Genomic DNA, 21,893 nt, shown 5'->3' with positions numbered 1-21,893 from the left:
GAAGAAAGGGCTGGGATGGGAATCTGGGGTATTTTCAAAAGTGTAAATATAGAAGTATCTATTCCCAGGCCTCCCTGAGAGTATGAGCTTGCCTGGAAGTGCACATATGCTTCTCCAGCAACATATTCGTGCTCAGCACTGAGTCATAATTGGTCAAAACCAAGCATGTTTTAATTGTTTCCTATGTGCTAGTAAGCATACTAATAAGCACCGGAGATCTAAAGAAAGGCAAAAATATAGTTCCTGACCTGCAGGACCTCATGTTCTAATGCTTACAAAGGACATCTAAGGTCAAACTGCCAAGCAAGACATGCAGCATTCCCAGAAATGTAAGTAGAAGAAGATTTCTTTTCCCTTGATGTAGCTGTGGAAGAAGAAGGTGTGTGGCTGTTAGAACAATAAAAGGGCACAGAGGTGAAAATAGTCTCATCGTTATTGTGGGTGTTTCAGAGAGGAAATCAAGTTATTACTGAGATTTTGGGCTTTTGACTTTTATGCTTTGGAGAGAGTGGGATCATAGGACCATCTCCTTAAACTGTGGATTGCTTGTGTGATTCGAGGGGAGACCCCCTCAAAAACATACCACTCCCACTCACATGGTACACACAACTTCAAGTGGCACTATTGTAAATATTTCCTTTCAGTCTACAAGCTTCCTATTTTTAAAAATGTGAATAGTCCCTAGGAATTTCACACTCCATTTTATGGGTCAAGGTCTAAAAGGGTTCATTAGTTGAAGGACTCCTTTGGTAAGGAGTTCTGGGAGAGAAAGGCTATTGATATTGCCCTATAGAGAGAGTTGAAGGGTGAAGAAAAGGTGACCCTTGATATTCAGGGCAAGGAGAGCTGGATAGGGAAATAAGTGTGTAGTAAAAAGGTTCTAGGTGGATAGGGATGGGGCTTATAAAAAGATCAGGAGGGTAGTGCAAGAAAGTGTTTTCTAGGCCACAATTCTTAGTCAGGTGGTCAGTCCCTATGTAATCTTTCCTAGAGGACATCAGCCAGGAATGCCTCTCCTTTAACCATAGTCTAACCAATAGAATCAATATCTCTTGCTTTATCCCAGGCCTGGTAATACACAGCTGACTTTATTAAGTGTACACAAAGCAGGAGTTGACACAAGTCATCTTAACTGGAAGAGAGGAACCTTAGTTCTCCAGACTAAGGAAATGCCATTCAGGTATCATTCTGGGAAGTATTATACAGTAACCAAGTAATAATTTCCATATCTAATTGGGGTCTTCTAAGGAAGGTTATTCTCTTGTAGCATGGAGGAAAATTAATTGCAGATGGGAAACATTTGAGTATCTACTGAAAATAGTTAATTAGTGATTATACAATTACAATTGTGACAAACTACTTCCTTGGAGTTAGATTCCTTGTCCTTTGACCTCAGTGTCATACAGACAAATTTAACAGAGGTGACATCCACCAAAAAATAGCATCAAACCTCTTTTACTAAACCACCATAGGCTATCACCTCCAAGTTGTTGTTGTTTGTCCTTTGTTCTTGAAGAGAACCATGACCTTGGGAGGTGATGTCATGTCTTGCAGTGAATTGGATTTTAGTGAGGGAAGGCTGTGCAAAGTCACCACCCTCACTCTCTTCTCCAGAGCCATCTGAGTCCAGTGGTAAGATATAGATCAGTACAACTGGAGATGGCCCCAGATGCAGTGGGAGACCTTGGCCTTTTTAAGCTAAAGTCTTTACCAGGTCTCAGTAATGGATGAATGAATGAATGGAGAAAGAGAAGAAAAGAAGGGAAAACCTCCAGGTAGAGAGAGATTCTTTGGATTGATTGTCTTTCCCTTACCGCCTTTTATGAATTCACTCATTAGAACTGCCTGGAACCTAGTAGGTACTTAATAAATGCTTGTTGATTGATCTTCCTTCTGGCTACTACCTGAGGCCAGCTCCCTTCAGAAAGAGAAATACATTTCATAAGATTTAACAGAAAGGAACAAATGCATCCTGCATTGGAGTCCAGTGAGAGTGAGAAGCATGGAATAAAGTAAGGGAGTGGGGAGAGGTCTCTGTAAAGAGACTGAGGTCTGAAAGGTAGCCTTTATCTTCTCTATATTTTTTTCTTATGGCAGCTCTACTTTCCATTTAGGGTCCAATTTTCCTTCCTCTTCTAAGTAATGTTTTAGAGTGGAAGGGACTGGGGCACACATGGTATGAAAGCAGTAAAGGTGGTAAAATTTTCAAGAATCATGCAGAACAAAGGGCTTCCAGTTAACATAAATGAGATAAATAAAAGTGAGGCAAAAGATGTTTCAAAGGAGGCAGAGTATTATACATGAAACCTTAAAGATGTATGTGTACAGAGCTGCAATGGGCTCCCAGCTGTCTGGGATTACAGGGGGCACTTAGATTGCTTCCCCTTTACTGCTACCCCCCCCAACTACTCCACTGGTAAGATGGAGTAGCTATTGCAAACAAATTCATGAAATGGTTGTGCTTTGTTTGTGTCATCTAGGTCATGAGATATGCATGATGGCCTTTCAGTGGGTGGTGTGAATGGACATCTTAGTTTGTCACTGTGAGTTTATGTTTGGGTGAAGTAGCTGTGGATAGATGCAGGGATTGCTGAAGAGAACGTTTACCTAGAATTTAGTGAAACATTTGATAAAGTATCTTATGCCATTGTTGTAGAGAGAATGGAAACATTATGTAGAGTGTCTGCTAATCAAATTAGAAGCATCTAGAGCTTGTTGAATGACTAAAATCAGAGGTCCCCTTTCTAGTGTTCCAGGTATCTCTACTTAGCCCTGGGTTGCTTAGCATTTGTCAGTGAGTTAGATACAGGTATAGGTGGCATGCATATGCTTCTTTCAGATCACACAAGGCTGGGGGGAAAGTTGACAAAGTCAAAATTAAAAGAGATATTAACATCCTAAAGCACTGAATTGAATCTAATAAGATGAAATTATTCTCCACCTGGGTTTAAAAAAATCATCTCAATTATAGAATGACAGAGAGTTAGACATCAAATTGTCTGAAAAAAGATCTGGCAAGATTCATATGAGTCAGATTAATGTGGAAATGTTTAACATGATAGTAATTTATAACCTATATCAAATTGATTTCTGGCCTTGGGAGGGAGGAGGGAAGGGAGGGTGGGAGAAAGACTTGGAACTCAAAAAATATTTTTACATGTAATTGAGAAAAAATTAAAAATAAAAAAATAAAAAAGATTAATCGCAGTCAGCAGGTTGGTGTGGAAGCCAAAAAGGGGGTACATAAGTTCTAGGAATAGGGAGTTGACAGTTGTCTTGTATGCTGTCCTCGTCTGACCACATCTGGAGTACAAAGTTAAGCCTTTAGGTAACACCATTAAAAAAAGTACTTTTGGGGCAGCTAGGTGGCGCAGTGTCTAAAGCACCAGCCCTGGATTCAGGAGGACCTGAGTTCAAATCCAGGCTCAGACACTTGACACTTACTAGCTGTGTGACCCTGGGCAAGTCACTTAACTCCCAGTGCCCTGCCAAAAAAAAAAAAAAAAAGGACTTTGGCAGTATGGGTGGAGTTGGCAAGTAGGGTTTAAATGGGGATTGAGTCCACGTCCTAGGAGATGCTGAAGGAACTGGGGAGGTTTATGCTGGTGAAGGGAAAATTCAGGAAAGAAGATGAGGAATGGGGGAGTTCAGGGTTGTTATCTTCAAGTATTTGAAAAGGTGTCACATCAAAGAGTTCTTTCATTCTAATAGGACAAAACCAGGAGAAATAAGTGGGAGTTTCAAATACACAAATTTAGACATTATGTCCAATTTTAAAAAAAGAAACAAACAAAAACTCCCCAATAATTAGTTGTCGCAAAGTGAAATCTGCCGCCTTGAGAGTTAATGGCTTCTCTTTTCCTGGCGATCTTCAAGTTGAGGCTGGCTGATTGATGACTTGTTGAGCATGTTATGTTTGGGGTCTCTTTCAGGCATAGGTTTAATTTTCCCATTAGTTTGGAAGCTCCTCAAGGGTAGGTACTGTCTTTTGTCTTTCTTTGGATCCCCAGATTTAGAATGGTGCTGGCACATAGTAGGCACTTAATAAATGCTTATTGACTGACTGAATTAGATTAGGTGTCAGGTAAGTTCACTTCCAACACGGAAATACTGATGATCTCAGGAGAAGGTGAATGGGGTGGGGGGGCAGGCCTGTTAGGAATGCATGTAGGGGATAGCCTGAGGTTAATAGGATTTTTGAATTCAATGCTTCTTGTGCTGCTTCTGATGTTGCTTCTAGAGGCCCAATATGACTTAGAGTCTTCTAGGTGATAAGCCCTGGGCACACTATTTCTTAGGCATTCTGAGTTCTGACCCTTGTAGTATCCCCAAACAATAAAGGATGATCACAGAGAAGTTTTGAGGAAATGTTGGTAGAAAATGAGCTTTGGATATCCCTGTACATGTTCTATAATAAGGACAAGACTAGATATGGATCTCAACTGATGAGAAGGGAAATGATTAAACTTATAGATGAATGAAGTCACAAAAATGCTCAAGTTAGAGCATGGATTGTGAATCTGAAATGGATTTTTAAAAGGGGTGCAGGGGCAGCTAGGTGGCGCAGTAGATAGAGCACCGGCCCTGGATTCAGGAGAACCTGAGTTCAAACCCAGCCTCAGACACTTGACACTTACTAGCTGTGTGACCCTGGGCAAGTCACTTAACCCCAATTGCCTCTTAAAAAAGGGGTGCAGAAATTTTGAAATTTTGGGACAGAATAAACTATAGTTCAGTAACAAAAAATATTTTTCATAAAACCCATATCTGTCAACTACTATATAGCAAAGTCAGTGAAATTAACATAGGATTACTGAGTAAAGGAGAAAAAGGGTGGCTTGCTCCATTTACATTATATATTTAACCCATTTTGTTCCCTTCCATTTCAAATCTAATCGCTCTATTTTTCATACAGGTCTATCAAATATCAGAGGCCAGGGATGCGAAACCATTCAGGGATAACCTTCATCCTGCGGGGACTGACAGATGATCCACAAGTGCAGGTTCTGATTTTTATTTTTCTGTTTCTTACCTATATGTTGAGCATTACTGGGAACCTGACTATTATCACCCTTACCTTGGTGGATCCCCACCTGAAAACCCCCATGTACTTTTTCCTTCAAAATTTTTCCTTTATAGAAGTTTCATTCACAAGTGCCTGTATTCCCAGATACCTATACAGCTTGTCAACTGGGGACAATACTGTGACCTACAATGCATGTGCTGCTCAAATATTTTTTGGCACTTTCTTTGCGGCAACAGAACTTTTCCTTTTGTCCTCCATGTCTTATGATCGCTATGTGGCCATCTGCAAACCCCTGCATTACACAACCATCATGAGCAATAAAGTCTGTTACCAGCTCATTCTGAGTTCTTGGCTGGCTGCACTGATGCTCATCCTCCCACCACTTAGCATGGGTCTTGAGCTCGAATTCTGTAGTTCCAATGTCATTGACCATTTTGGCTGTGATGCATCACCACTTCTGAAGATCTCTTGCTCTGATACAACTTTGCTGAAAAAGATAATCCTGATTTTTGCTGGGCTATTACTCATCATCACATTAATCTTAGTGGTTATATCTTATGCCTACATTGTGAGGACTATTATGAGATTCCCCTCTGCCCAGCAAAGGAAAAAGGCTTTCTCCACTTGTTCTTCTCACATGATTGTGGTCTCCATGACTTATGGCACTTGTATCTTCGTCTACATCAAGCCACCTGGAAAGGAAGAGCTGGCATTAGACAAGGTGGTGACAGTGCTTATGACCTCAGTTGCCCCTGTGATGAATCCCTTTATTTACACCCTGAGGAACAAGCAGGTCATCCAAGCCTTTAAGGACTTTGTCAAAAGGATCACATTTGTCACAAAGCTGTAAAGAACTCCTGAGTTCATGATCCCAGACAGTACAATCAAACATGATTGTACCAGGATTTCATCCTCTTTTACTTTCTCTTGTTTATTCTCCACTTCTCTACAGATTGATCAGTTTACCATTATTCCATCACCTTTTCACTTTCATCTGGAAATATTTATGTATCAAGGCCCTTCTTTCTCTCACCTGAATTTTGTTAAAGTCTTTCTGACTCTGCCACTTGGTTTGCTACTCTATGCTGTGCAGTTATTTGGTCTTAAATGTAAGGTTTGGACTATATGCTGAGATTGCTTCTTGCCCCTGGCAGAACATATATAGGGAACAAATGGTTGAAACAGCTCTCAGAACTGGAAGAGCCCTTAAAGTCATTTAATCTTACACATTTGCTATTAAATTCCTTAATTTTTGCTGATGGCTAAACCTGTTGTGCTTGAGGGATAGGGAATTGGCATGTCACCAAAACACCCTCTATATAAATAGATGCTACAATTAAGAATATCATATCAAATGAACCAAGTCATTAATCAGTAGCTATGACATTTCCCATTCATCTGGATTGCCTGCTCCACATTTGAATTAATTTCCCCCAAATTGGACCTCTATCTTTCCCCTGTGGTATTTGCTTATGGATTGTCTTATTTTCACTATTCATTATTCCCTTCCTCAAACTCTCTTCCCACATGACTTCAAGCCCTGCACTGCCATTTGGTAGTATCATGGAAATAGATCCCTATTTTGTTCTCATGAATCCTTAGATAAAATCATTTAACCTCTCTGAATGTCAATTGTTTCTTCTGTAACAATAAGATACCTTTCCTGTATTAAATCCACAAGCCTGTAATCCTGCTGGGATTTGAGCTGCTTATCTACAAATTGGACTACTGTTGTGAATCTGGGTTTCCGCAGATTTCACCTTGAACAGTCTGATCAAGTAACATGAGGTTTATCTAGCTGGATCTCACCAGTCTTTCCATGGAAGCACCCACCCTGTACAAAAGTCCAGGGTCTCCATTTGCTCCATTTCTTGTTGGATAGAATAAGACAGCTCTGACCTTTAGGTCCTGGGTGTTTCTTCAATGACTACCTTTGACTCCTACTGTATAGATTGACTTTACCCTTTGAGATCAGAAAATGGTTTTGATTCCAATAATCCCACATTCACTATGACCACAGCACTCTATGCCTGAGGTCAGCCTGATCCATATTGTGTCCACAGGTATGCTAAAGGCAGCTTGAACCAGATCCTAAAGGCCAATTGTTAAACTTTCAGTGTAGGAATTTATATCTTGGAAATCAGCAAATGCTACAAATCAAGGCTTATTTTATTGATTGTCCCTCAACTTAAGGAAGTTATAGAGAAAAAGTTAATGCAGATTAAACTGAAAAGTATGCTATCCATACTTATATCTTCCCCTGCCCCCTATGTTGTGCACTGATTGTTACCAAAACTCCACTGCCCATATCCTGTCCTATTTGCCATTCTCTACTTTATGCAGAATTTCTCGGTGTCTCCAGGAACCTTTCTGTGGTGATATACCCCTTAAAACTAATGCTTTCACTCAGAGATAATCTATAATTTATCATACGTATACATATATGTATGTATTTATATTGTTGGAAAATTGTTGTTTGTATATTGTCTCTCCAATTAGATTGTGAGCTCTTTAAAGGAAGGGGATTTTTTTGTTTTTGTTTTTTTGTACCCCAAAGTGCTTACTACAGGGACTGGTACATATGATATTTTAATAAGTACTTCTTGGGGAGACTAGATGTCTGGTCCATAGAGCAAGAGCCTTGAAGTCAGCAGGACCTGAATTAAAATCTGTCCTCATACACATATTAACAGTGTGACACTGGGCAAGTCATTTAACCCCAATAGTCCCCAAAATAAATAAATAAACAAACAAATAAATAAATAAATAAATAAAACCCAGATAACCAAATAAATAAATGGATGAGTAAACAATCAAATACATGAATGGGTAGATAAACAAATAGGTATATAAAGACATGCATAAATAAATAAACAAATGAATAAATGAGTAAGCAAATAAATAAATGAGTGGGTACGTGAATGAATGAATTGGCGAGTAGATGGATAAGTAAACCAATAAATAATATTAATTATGATGGTGGTGATGATGATGATAAGCTTTTTGACTGCTAAACTTTCTTGAGCTCAAGAAACCTATTATTTACTCTTTCTGAATCACTGGTATCTAATCTAGTTGAGTCTCCTGAACTACCAAAGATAGCCTATATATGCCTTAAACCATGGAAATAGTCCTCTCTTCATTTAAATCACTAAAATTTCCTGGTATTACACCCAGAAACTTAGATTTGTTTTAGTTCTTTGGTTAGAGCCACCAAAACCTGTTCCTCCTATTATTTTATTTTAGTTATGGGGAATTGGAATTTTGTGGGTCCAAACATGGCTTTGATTCAACCTACTTCACAGAGACTTTCTTCCTGGACTGATTCAACCACTCAACCTATTTTCTTGACCCATAAATACTAGGGGATAACCAGTACCAGTACTACCAGGTTTTCCCACTGAAGTTTATGGCAGATCTTACTGGAATCTTAAAAACTGTCCCTAACTCCTTTGAATCTGGAAAGCAGGCCTCGTAACTCCACATAGCATTGAGGATACCACCAAGTCCTTTGTCCTTAAAGCAGGAGAAGATGCCCAATACCCTGACAAGAGAAAATCTTTCCTAGAGACCAAATCTGACACAACATAAACACTCCAATGAGCAGAGTCTGTGGGTGCATTTTTCTCCTTTTGTGTCTAGGAAAGAACAAATTGAGATTGGATTCCAAACCTATCCTGGGCCCATAGGATTCCTTTTGATTTAAATATCAGTGGGTGGTGTGAGTGAGATTTTCCCCACTCCTTAGTTGTAAGAGATTTAAAGGGATTTAATTATGATAATAATCAGCATATTAAATAAAAATGTGATTTCTTATATTTACATATCTTATTGTACGTGTAAATTAAGTCTCTATCTCACTTAACAATGTCAGATGATATTTTCCAACATTAAGCAATAAGTAATACGAGATGATATTATAGTCAAGTCAGCAATAGGATATTATAGTAAGCAATATGATATTTTAGAAATCACAAGTGATATGGTTGAAAAAGAGGTCAAACATCAGAGTTATGACCAGGGGTCATGCCATAGAGTTGTGATCTGTTGATGTAAGAAGATTGATAAAATTATTGGGAAACGATGATGACTTGGTCACATAGACAGTTTCAATATTTTCTAAGAAGATTGTTTAAAATTAATATTCTAAGAAAATTGTCTAAAAATAATATTTGCTGAGCATTTAAGCCCTGTAGGGCTATAAAACCCTGTTGAGTCCCTAGCTCGCGGTCTTTCAGGTCCTACCCCTGACTTACTGGCTTTATTGTGATACTGGTACCCTCTCTCAATAAACCTAAAACTATATTCTATGGCTTGGAGACTTTGCTTTCTGTTTCTTCATCGGACTTAGAAATTTTCATGACAGTGGGCTACCTGTGAACTCCACTGAAAATACTGACAGTTTTCTCCCCCTTTCCCCACCTACCCTCATCAGGAAGAAGAGAGACAGGGAGAGGGCTTTGAACCAGTTGTTCCTTTACCAAAACAGGTTAAAGTTTCCCATATTTAAGGAAAAAAGGAAGTTGCATCAAGATGCAAGACCAAATTCTCCTGATACAGATGCTGGCCTTGCCTCTGTCCCCATTTATTTCACATTATTTCCTTCTCCTGGAAGCAATTTCCCCCACATTGATATATTCTTTCAAAACTCTATCCATGCTTGATACTCCAGTTGACTTGTCATTTACTTTTGCTGTGCTGTCTCTTCAGCAGACTTTCCTCAGAAATCCTTTGTTTAGACCTTCCATATGAACTTATCACATTCTAATTTTCATTATATTTATTTGTGCACCTGTGTTTTTCCTATTCAACCATATTGAAATCACCCAAAGAACAAGGAGTAGCTATTCAATTTTCATCTTCATGTTCCCCAAACAAAAAGATACAGTATAATGAAAATCCCATTGATGACAAAAATGGGAAACAGAGAACAGAAATTATATTGACATTTACTATATTAATTTTATCTGGAAGTTTAATTAATAAAAATTAATTACCACAACAAGTAGACCAAAAGAATCCAGAAAACACTTTGTTCAGTAAATTCTGACTTACTAGATATCACTGGATTAGACTATCACATTCTTTGTAAAATTCCACAAAGAAGGATAATGAATGATTATGAAGTGTCATCTCATCAAGTCCCGAGAACTCATGAAGTAAAAAGTTAATTCAAAGAAAGCTTGCTAAGTTATCCAGCTAAGGAAAATTATCCTAAGGACATTTAAGGGTGACAATGAAAAGAAAATAAACATAGGATAAGTGAAAGAGATTGTAAAAAATGATTATAACAATTTTTTTTCTCTATCAAGGACAGAGGAATCATGAAAACTGGACCCTCAAAAAAATGGGTAAAGCAGCCCAATTAGAGCAAATGTACATGGAAGAGATCCAGACTATAAGCAACAAAATTTTCAGAGCACTTTCCCTATACAACTTTAAGAACTATGTGGGCTTCCTGCCAATCTTTGTTTGTTTGTTTATTTTTTTATATTTGGCGGGGCAATGAGGGTTAAGTGACTCGCCCAGGGTCACACAGCTAATAAGTGTCAAGTGTCCGAAGCTGGATTTGAACTCATGTCCTCCTGAATCCAAGACCAGTGCTCTATCTACTGCGCCACCTAGCTGCTCCCTCCTGCCAATCTTGATAACAAATTCTCATCCTACTGTTGCTTGTTTTTATCAGAATTTTTATGAACAAAGGTCATAAATTTGGTAAAGAGATATTGCTCATGAATCCTTTAACTTTCTCCATATTCTGAGAAATCAAATTAAGTAGCTGACATAGAACAGCTATAGATTTTCAGTGTGTGATTGAAATATTTAGTATGTGGGTTTCTTTGAGGGTAGTAAGATATAACTCTTGACTTGTTGAACCCTATGGAAAAAACACATCCTTAAGTCATTTACTCTGAAAATTTTTCAGTTGGTCACCATACATCCTGACTGGGAAGCTAGCTATGCCTACATACTTCTTCCCCAACACTTTTTTCAACTGGAGGAGCTGTATTGTCCCTCATTCCTTATGCTTTTAAATATAGGATGGAATGGTTTGTTGCTATGAGGTTATTGCTTATGATTTTCCTAACTTCTTTCAGGTATAAAAAGTCTATATAGACTTAAGTTTCAAAAACTTGATTGTACTGATAATCTCCATGAATATGGCATTAGTTGGTAGCTATTTTATTTGAACACACTGAGAACAAGTTCCACATTTCTTCCAGATATGTGCTATCATTAGTGATTATTAGAATCTGTGTCTTAATTATGTGAACACATTATCAACAAGATAAAATTGCAACTGAATTCCACAAAACATTCTCACTCAAAAATATCATAAAAATATATCATACACTAGATATAAAGTAATTTAATGCTGAATCCATTAGATTCAAAAATGAATAAAAAGGAAATCTTCCTACATTAAAAACATCCTGAAATAATATGAGCTAACTATAATTCTTAGAGCTCCCACTCAGTGTTTCACAGACTACTTGTTGGGCACAGTGAAGATCAAAATTTTTGAATGCTGGTGGTTTAGGGTATATCTGTAGGGGGCCCCTACATGGAATATCATGTATGTCAGTGACTCAGCCTGAACACATCTTCCACTTACAAGAAGCTGCAGACACTGATTCTTCCTAGCCATAAGAAATAAAAAGAGTATAACTGGAAGGAAAAGGAAGACATCATCACTGAAAAGTAAGCAAGAGGAAAAAGAGCTTCCACATCTGAGGCAAAGGGTACAAGACATCTGACTAGGTTTAGTCCCCTTTTCTGCCTGAATTTATGATATCCATCCAAATTCCTTACTCCCCTCACAATAATCTGGAGAGAATAATTATAATTCAAAAAGGATACAAAGTGGAAACGATAACATTAAAAATGAAAGCAGACATCTCAATGGAAAATTAACATCAAACTACAGTTTGGTGAACTTAGAAGCAACCATAGAAAATCTCTCCCAATAAAGCAAAAGGAAGAAAACTACAGATTTAGAACACAAAAATACATAGAGAAAAACAATTTGACAGAAGAGAAGCACATGAATATTATGAAAGATAAAGCAACTGACCTTGAAAATAGTGTGAAAAGAATACTTAAAGACCATGTGGTTCTGATAAAAACAAACGAAAAATCATGAATTTTGAAGTAGAGTCACGATGGCAGAATGAAGAATCACAACTGTCAAACTTCTCCTAAAACCTTTTCTACAAAACAACTACAGAAAATACCAAATTGAATTGTGAACAAAAAAGAAACAAAACCAAAAAATCACTGTAAGTCATTGTTTCCAGCCCAGTATGTCTTGAAAAGACAGAAAGAAGTCTGTAGACACTGGGATAGGGGCTGGCTGGGTACAGTAGTGTGCAGGGCATGGTAGAAAAGGCATGGTAATGGAGGCTACAGCTACAGCTACAGCAGTAGTTGGGACACCAGCCTGATCAGGGTACAGGGACAGTATTAAGGAGACTGAATACCTAGTCAGAAAAAGATTCCATTGGAATGCTCTGCTGGGCATAGGATTGAGTGTCATTATCAACTCAGTTTTGAGTCCCAGTTCCAGGTCAGAAAGAAATGGTTGTAGTTATGAGGGAACAGGGGTCCCATTAGTATAAGGATCAGAGTATACTATGTGCCAGGAAAGAAGTGATTATACCTTTCCCTGTATTAACATCACCTTGGAAAAACTGAAAACCTATAGGTCCCTCAATCAAACTACAGAATCTCAGGCTACCCATCCTCCTAACACTAGAGGTAAGCAAAGCTGAACTCTAACATAAAGTCCAAAGTCAAGAAATAGAATAGAAAAATGAACAAACAACAAAAAAAAGAACCTTACCATAACACAATTCTATGGTGATAAGGAAGATTAAGACAAAAACTAAGAAGAAAACAACTACTTGAAAACATCTACAAACAAAACCTCATAGAAAAAAATGCAGATTGGACAGAAGACCAACAAGAAGTTTTAGAAGCATATTTTAAAAGAACAAAAAATAGTTATTAAAAATCATATAAAAGTGGTAGAGGAAAAATTGGGGAAAGAAATGGGAGAGATCCCAGAAAATGATGAAAAGAAAATTAACAGCTTCAAAAATGAGGCATAAAAATTTTTGAAGAAAATAACTTCTTAAAAATCATAATTGGCCAAGTGGTAGGTAAAAGAGGCACAACACTTTACAGAAGAAAATAACTTCTTACAAAATAAAATTCTATGAGTAGAAACATGATTCCGTGAGACATTTGCAAAGAATTAATTGGTATTTGATGTTTTTATGACCTCATCTTTTGGCTAGACTTTGAAAAACCCTGGCACACACACTGGCTTGGGGCTCAGGCACCATGTCTCTACAGCAACATGGTGCTCCACCCACTGGTTGTAGCTATCACCAGGGCACTGACACCTCACATCATCACCACTCGCCAAACACCTACATGGGCCTGGCAAAATGATAATGACTGGAAGCCCAATGAGGGCAGTCATGTGACTGTAAGTCAGGACTGCCAGCCAATTGCCTTGGGGATGTGTGTGGTCAGCCTGGGGTCTGCTGGGAAGGAGAAGGGAGGAGTTTCGCCATTCTAGCTTGAAGCTGGAAAGCAACAGGATGCAGTTGATCCTTGGGCAGTGGTGTTATTCGGGTTGTATCATTTCCCTTCTTCCATTTTTTCCCTTTCCCTTAATTCTACTGATCTTGCTTGTGTTTTTAAGTTCGTTCTTGTTTCACTTATTTATTTTGCAGAGCAATGAGGGTTAAGTGACTTGCCCAGGGTCACACAGCTAGGAAATGTCAAGTGTCTGAGGCCAGATTTGAACTCAGGTCCTCCTGAATCCAGGACTGGTAGTTTTATCCACTGAGCCACCTAGCTGCCCCTAAGTACATTCTTGTTAATAAATCCTCTTCTGTTTTTGAGGGAGGCTGTTGGTCTCCTTCCTTGCCCCCAAATTGTGGTGAGCCACCTTGCTAACACTCCCCAATTAAAATTTGGTCCCTACAGTTTTGATGAGCCAGGCAGGAGTTGATTAACACAGTGAATTTCCTTAAGTCTGCCTCCCCTTATTTGGCCACTAGCCATCTAACCTGGGGGACCTTCTTACCCCTCCCCCACTGCCTCCCTTAGTCAATCTCCCTTGCTCTTAAAAAAACCTTAGCATTTATCTTGCTGGTCAAGGAAAAGCCAGTCCATTTTAAACTGCACCATGATTGAATATTTGGCTCCCCCCTTGTATATTCTAATTGGCATATTTTGGGACAGCATATTTTCCTGATTTAAACTATTAGCCTGTTCAGTACTTATTCATAGCATTACTGGTTTCCTCCTCACAAACACAGTAAAAAATCTTTGGAACAATGGTATGGGAGAGTTTATCTTTCCCACTGAGCACATGTTTGATTTTACTGGAAGCATTACAAATGAATTTGAATTTTACTATACTAGTATAATCATAGCTCAAATGGTTATAATTTTTATTCTCGCTATTTTCATTATTGTAATGTGGCATTTTCCCCAAAAAAGCTATAAAGAGAGGAATGTATATTACCATAATAGACCACATGTTCAGAGAGATGCCAGAACAGCTCCCTCTACTGGAGATGACCTGAGTTCAGAAACAGATTTAGACCAGTCTTTAGAATCAGATCAACAGGAACTGCTGCCCCTGCAGGATGTTACAGACCATACCTGAAGAGGAATACAGTGTAAAACATATAGCCCATTCAGTCTAAAGGATCTGAGTGCATGGAAGAAACTTATACCTAGGTTTGATCAGAATCCAAAGTCAGTAATTTTACAGTTAAAGTTTATATTTAATACACATCAACCCACTTGGGCCGATGTCACTTGTCTTATGGAAATTATACTATCCCCAAATGAAATTGTAGAAATCATCACAGTAGGAAATTCCTTAGGAGCCTCAGGAGAAGCTTCCACAGAATGGCCTCTCCAGGAGCCAAACTGGGATTATAACAATCCACAGCAATTCCATGATTAAAAAATATTAGGGAAATGCTACTAAAAATGGAATCCTGTTCTAAGAAATCTGACAAGTGGCAAAATTTTTAAAAACTCACTCAGGAGCCCAATGAACAACCTAACAATTTTATGATAGACTTTGTGAAGCTGCTAGGCAATTTACAAGACTGGACCCACTAGACTCAAAAGACTCCTATATTGTACGTGATACATTTGTATATCAAGCACTGCTAGAAATCCATAAATTTTTTATGACACAGTGTCCAGGCTAGAAAAATATGGCTGTAGAAAGGCTTAAAGAAATTGCCACCTATATCTTTGAGGTGCATGAAGACAATACGGCTAAGCAAAGCATTCAGGTCAGGCATTTAAAGGTCAGGACAAAACCCCTAAACTGTGTCAGTACTGTGAAAAACAAGAACACTCATTGAGAGAATGTAGAATTAGAAAGCAAGAACTCAGGCAGGCAGTAACTGAGGGTCTTGAATATTTTTTTCATGAGAAATCAGAATAATTATGGAAACTTTTACAAGAAAGGAAACAACCAAGATAATTATAGGCCTTATTACAACTAGAAAGATAGAATCAGAATCAGGGTAACTCTAGAATCCCTCAGAGGGAGACACAGGACTGATGATATACAGGGGAGGAGTGGAAAATAAATACAGAAGGCTTTACTTTTCCAGACCCTGAATACATCAACCCCCTTATACCAATCCATTCACCTCCCCAGAGTAATGAGCCCCATGTGACCCTTAAAGTTGGGAACACGTATTATGATTGTCTGTTAGATACAGGAGCCTCTAAATCAGTCTTAGTGTGTAAATCAGACTCTGGATGCAATGCTATTGGATCTTTAAATGTGGTAGGAGTCTCAGGTAAGGACCAAAGAGTGTCAGAATTAACCCCTTGCATGTTATCTATGGGGCCTTTAACTGTAGAACATTCATTTTTACTTATGCCCAATGCCCCTGTAAATTTGTTAGGTTGTGATCACCTTTGTAAATTTAAAGCAACCATAACTTGTGCTCCAGATGGGGCTGTCTCTCTGCGGTTGCGAGAGGATACTGTTCATTTATTACCAATTTTGATTGTAGATGCTCAAGGAGCAGTAGGGGATACATCCAAAATCCCTTCTGGCATTCCTGAATACCTATGGGCCTCATCCTCTACTGAAGTGGGGTTCCTTAAATCTGCTATGCTTGTTACTATTAAAGTTAAAGGGGGACCACCTCCATCCATTCCACAGTATCCATTGTCTAAAGAAGCCATAGAAGGGATCACCCCTATAATTGAGGCTCTGAAAAGTCAGGGTATTATTGTCCCATGCCATCATTCTCCATGTAATACTCCCATTATGCCAGTTAAAAAACCCAATCCTGGGCCAGATGGCAAACCTGTTTATCATTTTGTATAAGATCTTAGAGCAATTAACAATTATGTTATATCCAGACATGCTATAGTCACTAGTCCTACCACCATAGTTTCTTTCATCCCATGTGAACCTACATGCTTTATAGTGGTAGACTTCTGCTCTGCCTTTTTCTCTATACCAATGCATGAGGACTTCCAGTATTTATTTGCCTTTACCTAGAAAAATACACAGTGAACCTGGACTAGACTCCCACAGGGATTTGTAGACAGTCCTACATTATTTTCTCAAATTTTATAACAGGACCTGTCCTCTATTACTTTTAAAGGACACACTTCAGTGCAGTATGTTGATGTTTTACTTTTAGCCTCCCCTGATGCTGAAACTTGTCAGGAAGACAGCCGTCATTTATTATTAGAACTATACAAGAGAGGCCCACAAGGTCTCTAAGTCAAAGGTGCAATGGTGCTTACCTCAGGTAGAATATTTGGGCTTCATTCTAGCTGCTGGAACTTTCTCTGTCTCTCCTAAGCAAGTCCAGGCTATTCAACAACTTGCTGCTCCCTCTACTAAGAAGCAGTTAAGGGCTATTCTGGGAGCAGCTGGGTATTACAGACAATGGATACCCTCTTTTGGTAAAATTACTAAGCATCTTCTAGTTCTAACCAAAAATTCTGTCCCAGAACCTTTACAGATGGATTCCCAGCATCCCTCAGCTATAACATAATTGAAGCAGACATTGTTATCAGCACCTGCACTAGGACTCCCAGACTACAATAAGTCTTTTACACTTTTTGTACATGAACAGAAGGGAGTGGCTTCTGGGGTCCTGACTCAATCATTAGGACCTGTCCAGAATCCAATAGCTTATTATTCCATCCAACTAGATTCTGTGGCCTCTGGGGTGCCACCCTGCCTCAGGGCAGTGGCGGCTGTAGCCCTTTTGGTAGAAAAAGCCTCTGATTTAGTCCTAGGTAATCCTCTTACAATACAATGTCCCCATGAAGTAGAGGCTCTCTTATTATGCCATAGAACACAAGCCTTTTCCTATCAAAGGCTGGCTAAGTATGAAGTAACCCTGCTAGGTCATGAGAATATCACTTTAAAATGCTGTACAGTCTTTAACCAAGCAACACTGCTCCCTAACTTATCACTGTCAGGGGAGCCATTGCATGACTGTGCCTCTTTAGTTGACATGGCTGAGAAACCACGTGATGATCTTTTGGATACACCTTTAGAGAACCTGGATGTTGGCCTCTATATGGACAGTTCTTCATTTATGAAAGATGGGGCCGTTTTCACTGGGGCCACTGTAGTTTCTGATTATGATATGATCTGGGCAACTTCTCTGCCTTCACATTTTAGTGCACTAGCTGCTGAACTTGTGGCTCTTACACAAGCCTGTAACATAGCCAAAGGGAAGAGTGCTACTATTTATACGGACTCCAGATATGCATTTGCTGTATGCCATGCTGTAGGCATGCTTTGGCTACAGAGGGGCTTTCTAACATCCTCGGGCAAAACTATTGCTAATGGAGACCTTATCAAGGACAACCTATCTGCCTTGAAACTTCCCTCTGCACTAGCCATTGTACATTGTCCTGCCCATGCAGGGAATAATGATCCTGTTTCAAAGGGGAATGCATGAGCTGATTCAGCAGCTAAGCTTGCTGCTTTAGAAGCCCCTGAATATGTATTTAACCTCTCATCTTCTGAAGATGTTTCTCTCCATCTAACTTATGATGATTCTGAAGGAGAAAGGTGGAAAAAGAGATTCAAGGCTAAACAGATGAATGGAGTCTGGATGTCTTCAGAGGGAAAACCACTTCTCCCCTGGAAATTCTATCACCGGGTATGCAACCTGGTTAGCACCAGGTATAATTAACACAGCATCTCAAATCTGCTCAGGCTGCTCCACATGTCAATCTTAATATCAACATACCTTCTGTGCTAAAGCATATGAAGTATGCTCTTTGGCATATACACCTTTTGAACATCTACAAATTGACTTTATTTCTATGCCCAAAGCAGGACAATATACATTTTGACTTGTTATTGTTGACCATCTCACTCAATGGGTGGAGGCTTTTCCTGCCCCATGAGCAACTCCTGACTTTGTGGCCAAAGCTCTCCTTAAAGAGATTTCCCCCCACTTTTGGCCACCCAGCATGCATTGATTCTGATAGAGGTACACATTTTATAGATTCAGTTCCAAGATTTATTCTTTCTTGGGACTAACTCCTAGATTTCATACTCCTTACCACCCTCAAAGCTCAGGCCAAGTTGAACGTATGAATAAAGAACTTAAGAGCATGATTGGCAAATTATGTACTGAAACCCATTCAAAATGGGCTGATGTTCTACCCTTGGAAATTATTTTATCTGCACAGTAGACCAAGAGGAGAACTCCACATATCTCCTTATGAGATGCTTTTTGGTCACCCTCCTATCCAAGCTAAAACTTTTTCCCCAGTCTATACACTGCTGGTGGGAGGTGATACTTCTGTTGCCTCCTATATACAGGAATTACAAACTAGGCTACGTGAACTCCATGAAGCAGGAGTTGCTATACAAGCTGGTCCTTTAGATTTTTTCCTTGCATATTTAAGTCCTGGAGACAATGTATATATTAAGAATTTTCAGAGGACCAGTGAGACCCAGCTTGCTTGGGAGGGACCTTTTCAGGTATTATTGACAACTCTTACTGCTATTAAAATTGGAGAAAAAGAATCTTGGATTCATTGTTCCCACTTGAAGCCTGCACCATTTGTAGGTAAAGTAATTACAGATAAAACTCAACCAGCTGCTAAAGAGCAAAGAAACTGAATGGAGCCCAGGGGTGATAGACAGTTCCAATTTGCAAGCATTATCACTCTATTGCAAACCCTGGGATTCAAATTCTGTAAGGTATCAGGAGATGGAAATTGTCTTTTCAGAACCCTCAGAGACCAGTTAGAAGGTCATTTAAGAAATCATCTCAAACATAGACAAGAAGCTGCAAATTATATGCTTAGTCATAAGGAAGACTTTAGGTCTTTTATAGAAACAGATGTTCCCTTTGAATAATATGTTGCTGATTTGAAAAAAGCTGGTACTTGTGCTGGGAAAGACTTCATTTTAGCCTTTGCCAAACATAACCAACTAAATGGAATTATTCACCATTTGAATAAACCTCTATGGCAAATTTGTGGCACAGACAAAGCTGACGCTAAAGAACTCCATATTTTCTACCATAATGGTCATTGTGACAGCATTAGAAGAATCAGTGATGATTCAGAAACCCCTGCCACTTTGGCATGCAGAGAATTGGGGAACCAGTTTAAAAAACGTGGTGTACCCTGAATTCTAGCAATATAAGCTCTTACCTTAAACAAGCTTTTCTTCCTACAGGAGAAGAACTTCTCCACCAAGAGCACATGGCTCTGTCTTCTAGAAAGGATTATTGAACCTTATTGCTTGATTTATAAGACAATTAATGAACATATTGAGAGTCACTGATGTTTTATTTCCTTTTGATAAATTATCATTTCAAGGATCTGTTATTGTACTAGATAAAGAATTCCTGGACAAGATGATGTGGTTTACTTGCTTAATGAAGATTCTGTAATAATGTTTAATAATATCAGACATTTACATTCATTTATCATTTGTATGTCATTGTGACTATGTATACTCTGGGTATGGTTTAGGAGAGTGTGTGTGTGTGTGTGTGTGTGTGTGTGTGTGTGTGTGTGTGTGTGTGTATTTCAAGTATATGCTAAGTTATTCAGTGTAGCACACATTTTTACCCTCATGTTGTCTTTGGTGAAATTAATACAGGATTTATGATTTATGGAAACTTACCATTTCAGAGACCAATTGTTCTGTCACTGAGCTTGATGGAGATGGTTCAACTCCATGATGCAGGCCCTGGAGAGAATATATGTACAACAGGAGGAGAGACAGGTACACCTAAGTACTGTGATGGAGGCTGAGAGAAAATAATGTGGGCTATGTAGAGCACAATTTCTGGACATAGTCCAGTTTCTTCCTCTCTCACTCCTAAAATGGTTTGGTGTCATGTTAGCCCTAACACATATACCCTGGTTTAACTTAACTTGGCTTTTTCACTCAGTGGCATGGTCAGAATCCATCCACCTGAGGACTAGCACAGTTGCTTGATGTCTCCACAACCATGAGATGTGGTATGATAACCTTCCCATAACATTTTCAGGTGTCATCATGGACAAATTACCAAATTTGGCCTTGATCCAGACATATGGTGGTAAAAAGTATTACTGATGTCATAAATACCTCAAATCTGTATTTCATATAGGTATAAGTATCCTCCATAGAGGAGACTCCAATATGTTGTATGTATCAAGTTTGAATTTGTTTTGTATATTTTGAAGAACTTTCACTGTTTTTTGAAGAACTTTCATTATTCAACTTGAACATTTTGGACAATGCTATGCTAAAGTTAGTGAAAATTCAGCAGTTTAACCGTTCCAGCAATTCAACAGCTAAAGAGACAACCAGTATCCAGAAACAACAAGAAACCAGAGTCCAGACCACAATCCAGTTCCCCTGATGACATCTTAACCCTCCTTTGAAGACAAAATTTCAAGGACTCTAAATGAACATTTTTGTTTTTTGTTTTTCTTTCTGTTACTATATACATCATCTGTAATATGCACTTCCCTTTACTATATTGTCATTAGTATATTGTTTGTTAACATAGGTTATGATATTCTGTTATTTTTATTAATTGTTTATTATTTATTGTTCCATCAAGGAAACACCCTGTGGTTCTTGACAAAACAAAGGGGGGGAATGTAAATAATTAATTGTTATTTGAGGTTTTTATGACACCATCTTTTGGATATAATTTAAAAAAACCTGGCACACACACTGGCCTGGGACTCAGGCATCATGCCTTTACAACAGCATGGTGTACCCGTCACCATGGCACTGGCACCTCATGTCATCACCACTTGCTGAACGCTTACATGGGCTTGGCAAAATTATAATGACTGGAAGCCCAGTGAGGGCAGTCATGTGTCAGTCAGGGCTGCCAGCCAATTGGCTTGGGGCTATGTGTGGTCAGCCTGGAGTCTGCTGGGAAGGAGAAGGGAGGAGTTTTGCCATTCTAGCTTGAAGCTGGGAAGCAACAGGATGCAGTTGTGTGTTCTCAGCTGATCCCTGGGAGGTGGTTTTATTCAGGTTATATAATATCCCTTCCCCCATTTTTTTCCTTTCCCTTAATGCTACTGATCTTGCTTGTGTTTTTAAGTTCATTCTTGTTAATAAATCCTGTTCTGTTTTTGAGGGAGGCTGTTAGTCTCTTTCCTTGCCCCCAAATTGCAGTGAGCAGCCTCGCTAACACTGCCCAATTAAGATTTGGCTTCTATACTAGTGTCAAGTGTCTAAGGCCAGATTTGAACTCAGGTCCTCCTGAATCCAGTGCCAATGGTTTATCCACTGTGCCACCAAGCTGCTCCCTATTTTCACTTTTGTTGTTGCTCTTTCGCTGTTCTTGTT

General features: G+C 38.9%; 1 protein-coding gene across 2 annotated transcripts in view; it reads left to right on the top strand.

Annotated features, from left to right (window-relative positions):
- The first annotated feature begins 211 nt into the window (after positions 1 to 211).
- The window catches only part of LOC122728559 (olfactory receptor 6C2-like), a 28,241-nt gene continuing 6,559 nt past the window's right edge, over positions 212 to 21,893 (top strand). The window contains exons 1-2 of one of the 2 annotated variants that reach the window (XM_043967287.1): positions 212 to 329; positions 4,916 to 5,003. In XM_043967287.1, coding sequence (XP_043823222.1) covers positions 4,987 to 5,003 — 17 coding nt within the window. In that variant the 5' untranslated portion in view covers positions 212 to 329; positions 4,916 to 4,986. Of the gene's footprint in view, positions 330 to 4,915; positions 5,004 to 19,848; positions 19,864 to 21,893 lie in introns of those variants that run through there. The other variant, XM_043967288.1, reaches the window with a different exon arrangement.

This window comes from Dromiciops gliroides, chromosome 5 (assembly GCF_019393635.1).
Source record: "Dromiciops gliroides isolate mDroGli1 chromosome 5, mDroGli1.pri, whole genome shotgun sequence".
Lineage (NCBI taxonomy): Eukaryota > Metazoa > Chordata > Mammalia > Microbiotheria > Microbiotheriidae > Dromiciops > Dromiciops gliroides.
The sequence above is the reverse complement of the archived record's forward strand: the minus strand, read 5'-3'. Positions and strand labels throughout refer to the sequence as shown.